General features: G+C 37.3%; 1 protein-coding gene across 3 annotated transcripts in view; it reads right to left on the bottom strand.

Annotated features, from left to right (window-relative positions):
- The window catches only part of LOC123715822 (inositol 1,4,5-trisphosphate receptor), a 56159-nt gene that overhangs the window by 15329 nt on the left and 24019 nt on the right, over window positions 1–16811 (bottom strand). For 2 of the 3 annotated variants that reach the window (XM_045671145.1, XM_045671144.1), the window contains exons 16-41: window positions 16640–16796; window positions 16124–16211; window positions 15815–15993; window positions 15337–15492; window positions 14733–14930; window positions 10467–10573; window positions 10177–10250; window positions 9793–9900; window positions 9477–9628; window positions 8711–8758; window positions 6587–6746; window positions 6249–6390; window positions 5790–5914; window positions 5436–5567; window positions 5186–5323; window positions 4858–5061; window positions 4190–4305; window positions 3950–4085; window positions 3598–3745; window positions 3244–3377; window positions 2741–2861; window positions 1911–2053; window positions 1510–1700; window positions 813–924; window positions 603–711; window positions 336–362 (exon numbers count right to left, since the gene is read on the bottom strand). In XM_045671145.1, coding sequence (XP_045527101.1) covers window positions 336–362; window positions 603–711; window positions 813–924; window positions 1510–1700; window positions 1911–2053; window positions 2741–2861; window positions 3244–3377; window positions 3598–3745; window positions 3950–4085; window positions 4190–4305; window positions 4858–5061; window positions 5186–5323; window positions 5436–5567; window positions 5790–5914; window positions 6249–6390; window positions 6587–6746; window positions 8711–8758; window positions 9477–9628; window positions 9793–9900; window positions 10177–10250; window positions 10467–10573; window positions 14733–14930; window positions 15337–15492; window positions 15815–15993; window positions 16124–16211; window positions 16640–16796 — 3405 coding nt within the window. The remainder of the gene's footprint in view (window positions 1–335; window positions 363–602; window positions 712–812; window positions 925–1509; window positions 1701–1910; window positions 2054–2740; window positions 2862–3243; window positions 3378–3597; window positions 3746–3949; window positions 4086–4189; window positions 4306–4857; window positions 5062–5185; window positions 5324–5435; window positions 5568–5789; window positions 5915–6248; window positions 6391–6586; window positions 6747–8710; window positions 8759–9476; window positions 9629–9792; window positions 9901–10176; window positions 10251–10466; window positions 10574–14732; window positions 14931–15336; window positions 15493–15814; window positions 15994–16123; window positions 16212–16639; window positions 16797–16811) is intronic. The other variant, XM_045671146.1, reaches the window with a different exon arrangement.

Here is a 16811-nt window from a genome sequence, read left to right on the forward strand (position 1 = left end):
CTAGGAGCGTTATCAAATACGCTATAATTAAAAATGACTGTAAATGTCTGTAAGAAAAATCTGTTTATTTCGATATGGTAGTGGCGTATCATTCACGGTCCATCCGTAATTAAGCGCCAATTTTTTTGACACTAGGTTTGTGAAAATAATTTACGTTTTTAAATCATGGTTGTAAGTTAGATAAAAACAATATATATAATTATGTAAAGGATTATATTAATTTCAATACTAGGGTAAAATGTCGCGTTAAAAATTACATATAATTTATATTCTTTTATATTTATTATATTCCTTAAAATAACAAAAAAAACTTTAGTAGATTGCAATGGACAAACCTGTCTTCACTTGTGGTTGAGATTCAGCTGCGCATGCGTTGAAAAAAATAAAAACTTCTACACTATGGAGCGTGATATTTTTGGCAAATTAAGTATTCAAAAGTAATTGCTTAGAATAAAATGATATCACTTTACCCTAAGGGTTTATTAACTAAGACAACTAGCTGTAAGTTCTATATGATATCTAGACATTTTACGCCCTTTCATTATTTTTTTAAATATAAAACTGCTTTTTTTACTTTATAAATATATAATTCTGTTACATACCCCCAGGTCCATGAGTTACGGTGACAAGCGGGATTTGGGGTTGTACCTTTGGTTCAGATTTCCTATTCACGAAGTATTGTGATAGCAATTTGTTTCGCAATTGATTGCCCTGAAGAGTTTAATTAAAATTATAAAAATAACTAGTACATTGGGTTAATAGCAAATCTCTCTTTAAATAATCAGTATTTCGTAGGAAAAAGGGAGTGTTACTTTTTCTCCGTATTCAGGATCGACAGCCATCATCTCCCTTAAAGTACGAAGAACTTTAACACATAATTTCTCTTCTTTTTCTTCGAGAAGTTTCTCGGTATGCCTGATTAATCTGCAATATTAAGAGTAAATATTATTTCATCCTATGCTATTTATTTATATATCAGAAAACGAATTTATCATGCAAAATAAAAATACGATTCAGTTTCAGCACTTTTCATATTGTTATTGTTCTGTTTGTGTCACATTATGTCGTTTTTACTATACTAGGGAACGTTACCGTTATGGCAAAGAGCGCTCGCTTTGGAAGTGCTACATAAAATGACTACAATGACAACCTGGTGAGTTAAAATTTCTGTTTTAGACCAGTCAAAAACTTTAAAAAAGCACTTAAGGGAGCGTACAAGTATTACGTAACGATTTTTTTTTCATTTTGTTAAACGTTACGATGCGGGGCAGGGATTGAATTACGCGTTATTGTTAAGATTATTTTCTACTTTCCAGTACTTTACACCACATATTGGTAAGTTTTAGGTTTAAAGAGTCACTGGGGTTGGTCACGAAACGTTTTACTATTGGAAACAGAAACGTTACGGCGCGTTTCATGGGGGAGGGGGGGTTGTCAAGAATCTCCAAAAATTGCGTGATGTAATACTTGAACGCTCCCCTACCTGTGGTACAAACATATTCTTAATACCTATATATAAATATCCCACTAGTATCGGGATGCGTTAATTCTCCGGGCGATGTGAAGAGCCTGTGTGGCTTATACAGGATGTCCACTAACAATGATTGTTCTGCTTGCAATAAAGGCCGAAGCTGCTCCTCAAGTAAAGAGACTATCTCTTGGAGACCCTCCATCACTGATCTATCGTTTTGGAGGTTGCTCTGAAAGAGTATAAATCAAAATATGTATATATTTTCAAAATTCTTTGGTATTATGTATTTTTTTTAATTGTATGAATAAAGGATCAATAAGAATATTTTTTAATTTCAAATATACAATGCCTCAAGGACACATAATAATGATTGATAATTTTAAACATTTAACTTTGGATTCACTATTACATAAAAAATTGACTTTAGACAACAGCATACCTGCGAAGCCATTTTCTCAAGTTTGCTTGTTTTAGATACAAGTAGCCATTTGCTAGTTTGCCTGGAAAGAGCAGCAGCCTTTTCGAATACCGTCTGGATTTTAGCTTCAAGCTCTAGTGGTATCGCTATACTTCGAGTCTTTGCTGAAAAGGTTTATTCATATATGAAAAAGTTTAGGTTATAATATTATGATTTGTGGATGCGCTATTCAGACAAGGCATAGCTGGGGACGTTACTGTTACACTAAATATATCTTGCCTAGTAGTACATTATATCCTTTCTAACCTTCCAAAGTCAAGCACTTCATTTTTTAACCGGATTGGATCTATGTATTATTATTATAAACTTGTTATTATTTACATAATTTTAAATTTAAAGAAATTTAATTTGCAAAGAAATTACATTCAGATCCAAATTATACAATAATACCGTACAACCAGCCATATTAAATGTCTGCCTGTTGAAAGAAAACACTGAAGCTATGTATTATTATAAACTTATAATAATTTTACATTACTCCCGATGTTTCGCGTGCTTTACAGCGTGCGTGGTCACGGTGACTGAAGACAAAAGGTGTTGAATGTCAAAAAGTACCACAGCTGTAGAGAAAGTTGTGTTATATGTATTTATTTTCCCGGAGTTGATCCGTCATCTTTTAGTCGATATTAATCAGGATGCACCACGCACGCTAAATATGTTATGTTAATATTATTATGTTAAAATAATTATAAGTTTATAATAATAATACATAGCTTCACTCCGGTTAAAAGTGTTTTCTTTCAACGTGTAAAAACTATGTTAACAAAAGACAATACTAGTCAAGCACTTACCAACATCACTGAGTGTTCTGATACACTTTTCAACGTTAAGTTTCTGAGGCGGATTGAGCCACGGGCACTGGTAGATACGGAATGTGCTTTGAAGTAGTTTCACAAATATAGATTGTCGTGTCTGAAAGCCCAGAAATATTATTTACGACCATACTACAGTGACGATTGTACGCTACCGACGGAAATTATTCTTAATCCCAAAGGTCTCAAAGGACGCAGAGTAACCTCTATTGTCATTCTTGTATACAAATCGGTATAAAACTCTTCATATAGAAATCATTTGAGACTTAGTAATTTTATTTTATTTATTTTAATTATTCATAAACGTACTATTGATAAAAAAAAGTGATAGAATTTTTTAAATTTTTTGTCCACATATTTATCTTTAATGTTACTGTTTAAGAGTGCAATTGGACTGTTTCTACCAAGGGGTAAAGCGTATCTCTCAAATCAGATAACATATTTCCAATCATACTATAAACTAATAATATAGTATATAAAACCTGTACAGTGGTGCTTTGATCGCTGAAGGGAGAGTTGAAGAATGTACATATAGTGTGCATCAGTACGTCTGTCACATAGTCAACCCATGCTTGCTTGCTGCCGCCAGACATCTTTTCTGGCTCGGATGACGTTCCTGAACGAAAATTTATTATATCTTAGTGCTTCTATGTAGAACGTGCACCGTTAGATGCACCATAATTATAAATTAAAAAAAATCGCAATAATTATAATTACGACATTATAGGTAAAGTGGATGAAAGTAAGTTTGTGAGCTGAATTGAATTACTAAAGGGGGACCGGCTTTGCAGTTTGTCTACCATTTTATAAATTTTGTTATTACTTAATAAACTAACCCGGAACAGGTTGCAGTATAGCATTCATGTCCTGCAGGAAGGACCGTTCGAAGAGATCCCACATGTAATTGCTGGAGTAGATCTCCTTCATCTCCACTTCAGTGTCGATGTAGCAGTGATTCAGGAATCCCACGTAGGCTTCTTTTACCTGCGATTTTCAAAATAGTATTGATATTGTCAGGTCTTTTTGTTTTTTTTTGGAAACGTTTTGATGGTGCTTACCTATCAACCGAAACAAATAATTACCTGGGTAAACTCAAAACATATATGTATACCTTGAACTTAATTATATATTACTCTACATTACTAAATTTATTACATTAAAAATTATGTTTTCGTTTAAAGTACGTACTTCAGGTATACAGTCAATATGGGTGATCATTGCTACGATATCGTCCAATGGTAAGAGGCTGTGGCACTTAATCTCCGTGTACACATTCTTGCCCAGAGTACAACAGGTTAGGAGTTTTACCAGTTGAATATGGTACCTGCAATAAAAGATTTTAGGAATATTATAACAGAGAACGTTATTTAAAATTTAATATAAAAATAGCAAGTCAATGTAGTTTACATGAAAAAATTATGAACTTACGTAAGAACCTCCGGCATTTCCCCAGTTTGTTTGTACTCGCGCATCATCTGTATGAAGTGATTGAATGATACTTTGTCGTTGTAGAACACCAGAACGTCTTCACCTGCGTTCACCATCTAGGGACAAACGTTTACATTTATATAACTTGTAGTAGGTTGAAGTATGCTAAATAGTATTATGTGCTTTGAATTCATAAATATTTTGATTAAAGTAAAATTATTCGATTGACGTTTGGTTACTATATCTTTACAACTACGGCGACAGTATTGCCCATAACAGAAAAAGTAAAAAAATGTCTTCAAGTCGAGAACTTTTTACGAGATGACATAAAAAAACGAGTGGAGGATGATGACTCGAGCGGTAACACAGATTCGGCTCTGTACAACTGTCGAGAGCAAACAACGTATATGGCGAGAGAACGTTGAGGTTCCTACCGAATCAGATATTAGATAGCCTAACGCTAACCAACATAAACAGTAAATTCAAAAAACTTTTATATGCAATTGTCGCGATCCTAAACAAGACTGCTATGGTTACATTAATACAAACCACAGCGGTTTTCTAATGTAACATATTCTGATTAAATTATATTATTTTTTATAATAAAGAGAAAAAAAAGTAATGTATTTTTTGCTATAACAAGATAAATATTTGAATTAGCATCGTACCTCTTGCATAACTAGATCCTGACTGCGCCGTATATGTTGACCTCCGGCACGTACTATTGTCCGTAGAAATCTTAAGTATGCTGGTCTTTTTCCATGGGTCTCGATACAGTGGACGAAGTGAGCTGCTACTTTCTCATTACCTTCCCGATCACATAGATTCGCGTTTTCTTCAAATATCGCGCACACTGTTTGTGCTTCACGTATCTGTAGTATTAATTGATATTATTTATGTAAATTATTCTTTCCATTTCAACAAAGACTACGAAGCGTAAGAGAAAGAGATAGAGATTTCACTTAAAAAATACGCGGCTTTAATTAGACCACTTACACTAGCATTAAGAAATAAATCCAGATGTTTGTGCAGTATTGTTTGGTTCTGCTGGTTTCCGTGACAGAAGTGCTGGAGGAACTCATGAGCCAGATCCAGCAGTTCGTTCATGGCCGCATCGTCTTCGTCATGAGGCACCTAGAATATGTTAGTGGATTAAACTAACTATCTTAAACTCATAAAGTTTTTTTTTAATTTTAGTAGTAGCTGATCTTGATATAAGTTAATTGGACGTTGATTTAAATTATACCTGCAGCAGGTCAAGGACGATATTATGAACGCCAATGTTCCTGAGGAGCCTCTGCTCATGTCTCCTTGGTCTACCGGAACCACTATCACCATTATTCCCGCTAGTGCAGTACTTTATCATACGTTCTAGAATCTAAGAAAAAAATATTTATTATATTTACATACAGCTTAAAAACAAAGTTTTTATTTCTTATAGTTTATGTTATAGTAATTAAAAACATAATTATAAGATAAAAGATTTAATGTAAGGCTTATTAATTTTTACTGCTTTGGAATAAAAACCTGAAATTAGGATTTATGGCCTACAAACAGACCAAATAACTGAATAGTGAATATACAATAAAAATGAAAATACCTGTTTAATTTTCTTATATTCGCTCATGGTGTCGTATTTCGCAGTTTTGGACGTGTCGAGTACGTTGTCCAGGGACGCGTTACGCTCTAACACTGCACCGCCCGGACCCACCGTACCTTTGATTTCTGTAATTGTTTCACCTTAAATCCTATTGCTGCAAAGGTATTCAAAATTTCTCTATCTTAAGTATTTACTTAACGAAAATTATTTTTGTGAAATTCTAAACTAAGAAAAACACTTTTTGAACGGATTAAAGCTATGTATTATTATTAAATCCTTATAATTATTTACATAATTCTGAATTTTTTTCCGACGTTTCGCGTGCTCTTCAGCGTGCGTAGTTTTTCTTAATGTGTAAAAGCTATTTTAACTAAAGAAAATACTATAACCTATAACTAACCAAATCAGAATTGAATCCTAATCAAGAGTAATAATTAAAAACAAAACCTTTGAACAAACCTGTATGGTCGTCTAATGTTCCAGCTCGGCCTTTATTGAAGACCCAGAGTTCGGATTTCTCCACACTCTGACGTAGCACGTCTAGGTCTGCCTTTATCTGCTTGTAAGACTCCACATCTGCGTCCGACACTAGTAGTTGTACCTAGAATAATACTTTTAAGTATTCTTAAATCGCTTTTAGTATTCGATAATATTTGACGTGCATAATGGGTTCTTCTGACCTAGGAATAAAAAAGATCTTACATATATACAACTCTGTTATTGCTTGATTATTCCTAAGAATGCATTCTCTCTAAGTATAAAAATAAAACAACCAGAAATAAAATAAGCAGTCTGACCTGCTTAAACGCAGCCAACACCTCCTGCCGCTGACTGAAATGTCTGAAGAGCAGCGCAAGAGCGCCAGAGACGAGCGCAGCCGAAGCGCCTTGCGAACAGAGCTGCAGTAACACGCGAAGGACTTTGCCTCCGCCACGCCCGTCCAGATCCAGGCCGTTCCTATTACAGGCATTGTGTCATATGTGATGGCAAAGTTTATGGTATTCATTGTAGGACATTTAGCCACGTTGAAGCGTTTTTAAACCAAATGAGATAGGGTAGCTCTATAATGTTACAGTAAATCTATCCGATGTACAATATACTATAGTGTATTGTAAATCGGATTGGATAGTGGATCTAATGGAAAGCAGGCATAGTAAATTTCATATTATATAAGTTTCATTTCTTCGAATTAGAAGAAAGTTGAAAATATTTTCAATTACTTTAAGATTGGGACGTGGTTTTACCACTGTAGGTACACTGATTACTAGCAAAAAAAAACGCAAATAACACTCGAAATGTGCTCACTAAAAATATTCATACAAAGGAAATATTAGTCGGCAAACATAAATATTAATAAAGCATCGTTAGTTATATATAAATCTTTGTCTAATAAGATCATTAGGTAAGGTTGTTCTCGTCATTGAATCCCAATAATTAATAGTATAAACCTTTTAATCCTTTTACGTCTAGGTTATATACATTCAATCACACGTTTTATACTCAAACTAAGTTTTCCGGCATTCGGTGTAACATGTATTTGTTAAATGAGCATGCTTAGAAATACAAACGAACTTACAACACATACTACAGCAGGATGCATAAACAATCATCAAACATTATTCATACATATTTGTGTCAACACACTAAGACCAACACATTCTTTATTTGTTTGAGATTTAGTTAGTTAGGGACTAATTAGTTTTGTTCAAAATAAAAATATCTTATTGGAATGCTGTATATCTGTAGAAAAAAAATGAATCCCAACAAATGTTGAAGCGCAAAACTTTTATATTTATTCCGTAGTTGAAGAAGATGTTTATTGAGATTAAGAAATCAAAATATTTAAAAAAAATTAATTTTTAAAGTGAAACTTCTTTAGGCGCATGAGGGATTTTTTTTTACGGATGAAACGCAATAGTAATAATATTAGCGTCGTGAAGATGTGCAGCGTTTTTATCGAAGGAAAGGGAGAGAGCGATTGAGACCGTTTGAGAGAGAGTGAGAAAGGGCGAACGTAGCATGAAGAAAATAGCCATAGAGCGAGAGTAGATCCACAATAGATGCTATTTTTACAAGATATTTGTAAAATGTTGAAACACGAACATATATTGCATATTTTACTTATCATAATGCTTTAGTCACAATAATACCAATATAAATCGCGTCGAATAATGTAATTATCAATGAAAAAAAAAATATATATATAATTTGAATGAATTTTCGACACTTTTAACAATTTAATGACAATTTAAGTAATTAATTTCCTAACATATCTTCCTCCACTCCCTGTCTCGGAAATCTTAAGTTTTTTATTTGTATAAATATGAACATGACTTAAAAATTAGTTTGCCAAAGAAGTTTCACTTGACTGACATATGTACTTTGTACCCACGCACTTTTTTTTAATTTAGTACGTAGAAGTAGTAGTTTCCGAATAAGCAAATAGTCTCTATAGGATAGTATAGCAAAATATTCCATATGTTGGTATGTAGCTACTAAAAAGGTTGGCTAAGGAAAAATATAATACACATATAATATTTACGTATATATTAAATATTTATAAAAAATATTCTCATATAAAAAGATTTAGTGAAGACCTTCTCATTAATCAACTGTTTACGAATCGTTTCAGCTTCTAGTTCTGTATGGCATAAGTATTGATTAATATTAGCTATATTTCGAAAATTGTTTGTTTCGTGGGTCCCATTTAAGAGATCATGGCATAGCTAGTCAAGATTCAGATTTCTCGGCTATAAAGCTGATGCGATATGTTAGTATATACTGGCAATAAATAGCTGATTCATGTGCAGCACTGGAAGGTTTGTTACTATTATTATCCAGCATTCCTTAATATATTTTTATTCAAACAATGAAAGGTTACTCCATGCTACGTATCATGCGATATAGATTATCTTACTAACAAATCTACATTTTTTGGAAGACAGTTGTCAGGCACAGTCTGTATTGTTCTGTAAAATATTAATTAAAATTAGCTCCTAAAATACATTCTGGAGAAAGATAAAAGTTATTCAAATATATTTATTAAAAAAATTATGCTAAGGCCGCTCTAATTTGCTAAAATTTGCAAATAAAGTAAATCAATTTACAACTACCAAGTAACTAAACAAGTCAATTATTTAATATAGAAATAAAACTACTTATTAATGTGCAAATACTCATAGAGTTTGTTAAAGTATGTAGAATATTGTTATCTCTTACTATTAGTATTTCAATGAAAGGGATAACCATATTTTTAAACTTTCAAATCTATCTAAAGAATGTAATTTCTAAGCAATATTTGAAATGAATATCAGATATAAGAAAATCCTAATTAAAAATAAAATAATTGTATATATAAATATGGATTATTTAATTTTATATAGACCCATCACCAGTATATTGTTAGGCATGCTTTAGTCACTTTGATTACCCATTTGTTACATTACCAAAGACAAGTGTTAAAATTTTGTATTATATATTGTTACTTATGCGAGTTATACGAGTTTTGTATCCTACCACTTTCGAAGAATACTTTATAACTAAACCATTAAAGTAAACAAGTCGACTGTAACATACGTAGACGCAAATGCGTACGTAAAATACGTTTTGCGTACGCTAAGTCTATGCTCATCCCATTATCCCTTTCCAGCGTTCTCTTGACCTATCAACCTATAAGTTCATACTGACTGGCAACTAAAGATGCCCTCGGCTTGCAGACCAATCGCCTCAACATCAGCCCGGGCGATGCTGTCTGCCTTATCACCGGCCTGCTCGAACTCCTTCTTGAAGATGGACAGCAGACAGCTGATGCGGTAGTCCAACCGAACGTCCAGGATGAACTAGAAATCAGCTGGATATTGTAGGCTTGTTTCTATTTGCTTTGAATCATGTTAAAATATTATGTTTTCTGCGAAGCAAATAATAAATGATTTCTAGGCAAATGTTTGTCTTTAACAAGTTGTGTAGTAGCCACAGCCTTTGTATAGTAACAAAATAATGTTACCTGTAGAATCTCAATGATCTTGAGTTTCGTGTCCATAACGAGTGGATGTTTTCGCGCCAGCGCGAGAGCAGATGGGCTGCGTTGCGCGTTCCCGCCGCTCACCACTTGCTGTAATAATTTTTCAGTCTTATCATAGAATAAAAAAAAACTTACTTTTCAGTGTTAACACTACAATAAAAAATTTTGAAGGTAGAATTTAATGTTTGTGAACATAGTAAACAAAATATATTCTAAATTAAAAAAAAAAATATATATATATAAAATCGACTGTTACAAATTGATATTACTCCAGTTTAAACGATAAAATGAAGTAAACACTTCAGTTATTTTGTTATTTAATGTAATTCAATTGTAATGTTTCTAAATGAAAAATGGTTTACTCACATTAGCAGCTCCTAGTGTGATTGAAGTCATTACAGCTCCCATGTCTCCTATTGTGCGTAACACGCCACCTTCGGCTAAAAGGTATTAAACAACATAAAACTAAGTAAAACACAGTTCTTTTACTTAATAAATCTGATGAAGTAATACAACTTACTTTTCTTTTTTATCTCAACATCCTGGGCTGCTTGTAAATAGTATTTTATTATATACACAGAATTACTTACTTGAATTTTATTTATAGGTAGATTAATAGCTAAATTATAATACTATGCGAAGTAAGAAATACTTACATTCAACGTCTCCAGTTAGTGCACGCGTATCGTCTAGTAAATCAATGGTGGTCACACTGTCCAATATACTTAGGAGAGTTTTGGTGAGACGTAATAGATCGCTGAAGCTGTAATTTTTTTTTTAAATAAACTAATGCTGATACTTCATATTTCTCTGTATATACATGTACTTCAATTATATAGATAACACATAAATCAAGGGAATTCTAACAAAATTAGGTTACCCTTAACATCCAGTGTAAACTTTTATGGCGTTATAGAGAGTTGTCGATAAATGGAGGGAAGAAAAACGTATAGATAATCCACGACTCCTACTTACACAGTCAACTACAGTCTACACGTGCAAGCCATCACAATTTGTAAACAAAAGAACGAATTTCTTAGAAAGTTCGTATGCGCAATGCCCACAGTCGAGTTTATTGCGGGCTAGGATAATAAAGCGACAAAAGATCGTACACAGCTGCGCAGCTTTTACTAATTTTAGCAACTTAAAAAGTACTTTATTACTCAATTGTTGTCGTTATTGGAAGTGGGTGTAATGCTATGTCGAGTGTATCATTGTATGTTAGACAAGCTAAACCAATGAAAGCCAATTGATTTTTTTTTATAAAATAGGGGGCAAACGGGCAGGAGGCTCACCTGATGTTAAGTGATACCGCCGCCCATGGACACTCTCAATGCCAGAGGGCTCGCGAGTGCGTTGCCGGCCTTTTAAGAATTTGTACGCTGTTTTCTTGAAGGACCCTAAGTCGAATTGGTTCGGAAATACTTCAGTGGGCAGCTGGTTCCACATAGCGGTGGTGCACAGCAAAAATTGCCTTGAAAAATGCTCAGTCGTGGAACGTCGGACGTCGAGGTGATACGGGTGGAATTTTGTATTTTGCCTCGACGTCCGGTGCTGAAACTCAGCTGCAGGTATTAATCCGAACAACTCCTCTGAACACTCTCCATGGTAAATGCGGTAGAAGATGCAGAGTGACCCCACATCTCTACGCAACGCCAAAGGATCGAGCCGCTCGGAGAGGGATTGGTCATCGACGATTCGAACCGCTCTTAGTTGGATACGGTCAAGTGGAAGGAGCTGGTACTGGGGAGCCCCCGCCCAGAGGTGAGAACAGTATTCCATGTGGGGCCGTATTTGCGCTTTATAGAGTTGAAAGCGGTGGCCCGGAGTGAAGTACCGTCTCGCCTTGCTGAGCACACCAAGCTTTTTGGAGGCTAATTTAGCCTTTTCCTCCAAATGACCGCGAAACTGAACGTCGTTCGATATGTCAACGCCAAGTATTTCGATGCTGGCTGTGGCTTCAAGAAGAGTGTTTTCGAAAAGAGGAGTAGCGACAAAGGGTATTTTTTTCGCGGAAAACGCGCAAACTTGTGTCTTCTTGGGGTTAAATTGGACTAGGTTTAGTCTACCCCAGTCCGAGACTCCACGTAGTAGAGTTTCGACTTCAGACACAAGTTTGTTCCGGTACTCATCAACAACTGCCCGAGAAATACCTGCCCGGCCAGTGTAAAGAGTATCCCCAGTGCTGTCGTCCGCATAGCAATGAATGTTGCTAAGTTGCAACATGTCATTGATATGCAGAAGAAACAGGGTCGGGGACAGAACACAGCCTTGTGGGACCCCAGCATTCACGGGTTTAAGGTCGGAACATGCTCTGTCGACGACGACCTTGATGCTCCGATCGGCTAGAAAGCTGGAGATCCAGTCGCATAATTTCTCAGGAAGCCCGTAGGCTGGAAGCTTCGAGAGCAGTGCTTTGTGCCACACCCGATCGAAGGCTTTCGCTATGTCCAAACTAACCGCTAGTGCCTCCCCCTTGGACTCAATTGCCTCTGCCCATCTATTAGTAAGGTATAGTAGAAGGTCACCAGCCGAACGACCACGACGAAAGCCGTACTGATAATCGCTAATCAGCTGGTGGCCCTCTAGATACCTCAAGAGCTGGCCATTAATAATGGATTCCATTATTTTGGAGAACAAGGAACAAGAAGGAGAACAAGGTTATAGCTATTGGGCGATAGTTGGACGGATTAGAGCGATCGCCTTTTTTAGGGATCGGATGTATCGACGCGGTCTTCCAGCACTTCGGGACAGTGCCGAGCGAGTACAGGTACCGGAAAAGGCGCGTCAGGGCCGGAGCCAACTCAGGAGCACAAGTACGCAACACAATTGGAGGGATACCATCCGGCCCGCTTGACTTATGAATGTCCAAGGAAGATAGTGCTCTGCGAACAGCACGTTGCCGGAATGTGATTTCCGGCATTGAGTTATCACACCGCGAAATCGCCGGTGGTGATCTCCCCCGGTCATCCAAAGTCGAGTTGGACGCAAAGAGACAGCCCAAGAGGTCGGCCTTCTCCTTCACAGTGTGGGCGAGCAAGTCATTCTCTCTGTGCAGCGGTGGTTGACGAAAATTCCCTTGTACAGCTTTGGCGAGAGACCTGAAGGCTCGGGTCCCCGAAGGGAGTTGGGCCAATCTCTCGCCAAATCTGGCGATGTGCTCCGACTTTGCCTTAGCGATTTCCCGTTTGAAGGACCTGGAGGCTGAGTTATATGCTTTTTTATGTTCGCTGGTATTGGCATCACGAGATATCGCCGCTTCCGCCCATGCATAAAGCATTCTCGCTTTCGACGCGATGCCGCCTTGCAAGAACGCTTAAACCAGGGCTGTGACTTGCCACCGATCGGCACCGCAGAGAATGGAATAAAAAGTTCCATGCCCTGTTGCCACTTCGGCGACAGAGGCAGCGACGGAATCTGGAGCTTCCGACGAAAAGCACATAGCCCCCCAAGGGTAGGACGCAAAGAAAGACCGCATCCCATCCCAATCTGCTGACCGATAGTGCCAAATACGACGACAACCCGAAAAACGGGGCCGAGGAGTGCGCGTAGTAGGCACAGTACTCCGGACCGCACAATGATCCGATGAACCCAATGGCGGGTCAACAGAGACTTGATAGGTCTCCGGATGTGAGGTCAGCAGAAGGTCCAACAAAGAGGGTTTATGACCATCCACATCTGGTATTCGCGTAATCGCAGGGACCATTTGTGACAGGTCGTAAGCTAAAGCAAAGTCGTGAAAGGATCTTCCCGCGTGATCGATGGTTTCCGAACCGAGCCAATCGGCATGGTGAGCGTTAAAATCGCCAAGTATCACGATTTCAGCGGTAGGAACCCCTTCGAGCAGGGAATCTGTAGCCATTTGGATGTGCTCAATGAGTCGCTCAGTTTCGGTATTTCCGCTATGGGACCTATACAGGCATGCGTAGAATCGCGGATGGTCATCGCAGTCTACGCGCAGCCAGAGGCTAGATAGGTCCCTTCCTTCAAGCGACCCGAGGCGACGAGAACAGATATCCTCTCTGACGTACACGCAAACTCCCGCCCGCGACACAAATGAATGTTCCAATTTGTACCCCGGGTAGGAGAGGTAGGAAGTATCAGCCGGGGAGGATATCTGAGTCTCAGTAAGGAAGAATAAGGCCGGCTTCGCAGTTTCGAGGTGAAAGTGAACCGCGTTAAGATTAGAATTGAGCCCCCTAACATTGGTAAAGTCCACTGAGAGCGTGGAAGGGGATGCCATCGGTAAATTCTTCCGTTTGCCCCGAGATCGAAACCTATAGTTTTTTGCGCAGTTTTTGCCCACCCCAGAATACGAAGGGCAGCCTGTGCATCCACCACCGAATACTGATTGTTCCGATGATAGACGCTCAGAGGGGGATTCTCCACAGCGGAAACGTGTGGTACCCCCCTGGGGTAATCTCTGTTTAAACTGCATCTTCATATTCTGGGGGGGGGAATTGATGGGCTCCGGGAGTCTCACTCACCGCACGAAATGCGAGTACAATAAGATGAACCTATTGCATCACTTCACGCCGGTTTTCTGTGAGACAGTGGTACTGCCCCGGTCGTGCCTGCCCGATTGGCTGAAGCCCGAAAGCAACAGCATGGCACTCCCACTAGGAAGGGGGTTGACTGACTGCACTGGTGAAATAACCTCTGTCACAGGTTATTTCATCAGTGGGCGATGGGGTCGTCACGTCCCGACGCCGGTATTTAGACGCTTTAGAGAGTTTGTCTTTAAATCGAAGGACGTTACATGTATTTTACACTGTATTTAGCTAGGTCTACATGAAATCACATTAAAGCAACCATCATAAAATGTCCCTCAACCACAAGTGCGTTTAAACTGGCTGTCTATTAATGGATATTTTCATAATTCCTGCGACACTGGATTGCTATTAACCTTAATTATCACTTACCTATAAAACCCAAAGTATATAAGTTCCCTGGCCAATTTCACTACTTCAAATGTCAATTTATTCTGGTCGTGGTCTCCAAAATACCAGGTCATCTTGACAACGTTACAGAGGTAGCTCTCCACAAACTCAATTGTTGAAGAGAACTGCTTCTTTACTATATCACGTGTAGAGTGAGATCCACCGCGGACACATTGGTAGCTGCAAAAATTATTATAGAAGTTGTATGATATTTTGTATCGGTTGTATTGTATGGTAAACGATAAATTTTTCATATTTCATTTACTAAGAAATCGCAAATTTCTTAAAAAGTACTGTATCATATTAACAAATAAAAATATGTTGTAAGATATTTATTATTGTGAGCAAAATATAAAAAAATAAGCCGTTAAATTATTCGTTTTCATATGCCCTTACTAATCAATCAAATCTCCATACAAACACATCGTCTTTAAAATAGATACTACTAAAGGACCCGACTAAGAAAAGAGCGTATCAATTCGTAAGGCCAGCAACGCAATTGCGAGTCTTCTGGCAATGTGAGTGTTCATGGGCCCATTTGTCTCCTACTACATTAAAAACAAATTATGAAATAATAAATACTCACTCGTGTATATGTATTGTATCAGCCACCTCCGTCCATAGTCTAGCGTATTTGACCGGCGTGACTGGTTCTTGTGGGTCTCTATCCACGTGAAGGTGAAGCATCAGCCGACAAAATGATGCTCGCACTTCATGTGGAAGCGACTCGTTAGACATACATCTGTTCATATGTTAGTCATTTAATAAATAAAATTAATATAATCATAGTATAAACGGTGACGGGTGCAACGCTTCAAAGCTTCAAAGGAACCTCGGACAAATTTGTTACGAATAAATTTACTTGGAGTTTCTTAATAAACATCATTAATCCCTAACCCTAAAAATACGTAAACGTACATGTATTTAGCTGTATTAAGTGCTATACGTGGAACGTACGGACGTCCGTATCCGGGAATCTAAACGCGCGCTTTATGCTTTTAGACGACTTCAGGCGTATGCGTACTACCGCAGCCATACGTATGATGATAATATAAAGAACTTACTTAAGAATTAGATCGATGTGAAGTTGCTGAGAAAGACTGTTTAAAGCCAAGTATTGTCTATTAAGGCACATATTTGAGAATAAGTCAAGTTGGTGTCTGTAGTAATCCAAGATGGCTGCCGCTTCACAACGAGGATCCGCCTTTGCTTCCGCCGCTAACTGTGATAGAAGGCGTTTGGACTGCAAAAATAATAGTTACCTTAATACCTTTTATGGTACGTTTACGACGAGTGCCAAAAAGCTAATTTATTTATAAATAAAGAAGAAGTTCACACATCTAAAACCAGAAATTATAGAAGATACAATTTACCTGTTTATTATTCCATAGCAGTATAACATCTACGGAATAATTCTGCCCATCGCCCGAAGACTTACTCTCATATTTTGTGGTCACTAATCTGTAAAGGAGATGAGAAATTAATAATATTAAAATAATATTGCCGCATAAATTTTATAATATTGCCGCATAAATTTTATAATATTGCCGCCAAATAAATTTATTTCTCATTGCAAAATTATATTTTATTTACATGAGAAACATAATATTATGTATATAGAAACGAGATACACGTCCCAATTTTAGTTCACTATATTCACTTTGACATGGATCTTTAATGCCCCCTTGAATCTGTCAAACACGCCAATATTGCGAATTTTAGATGGCAACTGATTAAACTGTTGCACACCCTCATGCCCAATCGACCTCTTCAATTATTTGTGCGCGGCTTCGGCAAGAATATAATTTAATTTTTGTAAACATTATCGTTCCACTCTCTCGCGTCAATGGAAGTAGTACCAGAAACGTTTTTAAAATCTGACCACAAACCTGGTTTCAATCAGTATGTCAGCGTTATTTGCACAAAGGACGCTCTTGCAGATCAACTCTTGTGTTACGGCAATGGCTTTCCGGTTGGAAATACATAGGTCACTGAGGTAGTCCAAAAACCGAGATTGCCATGTCTTCATGTTCTTACGGACCAGACCTGTAGAAAAGTAAA

The sequence above is a fragment of the Pieris brassicae genome, chromosome 10 (assembly GCF_905147105.1).
Source record: "Pieris brassicae chromosome 10, ilPieBrab1.1, whole genome shotgun sequence".
Classification (NCBI taxonomy): Eukaryota; Metazoa; Arthropoda; class Insecta; order Lepidoptera; family Pieridae; genus Pieris; species Pieris brassicae.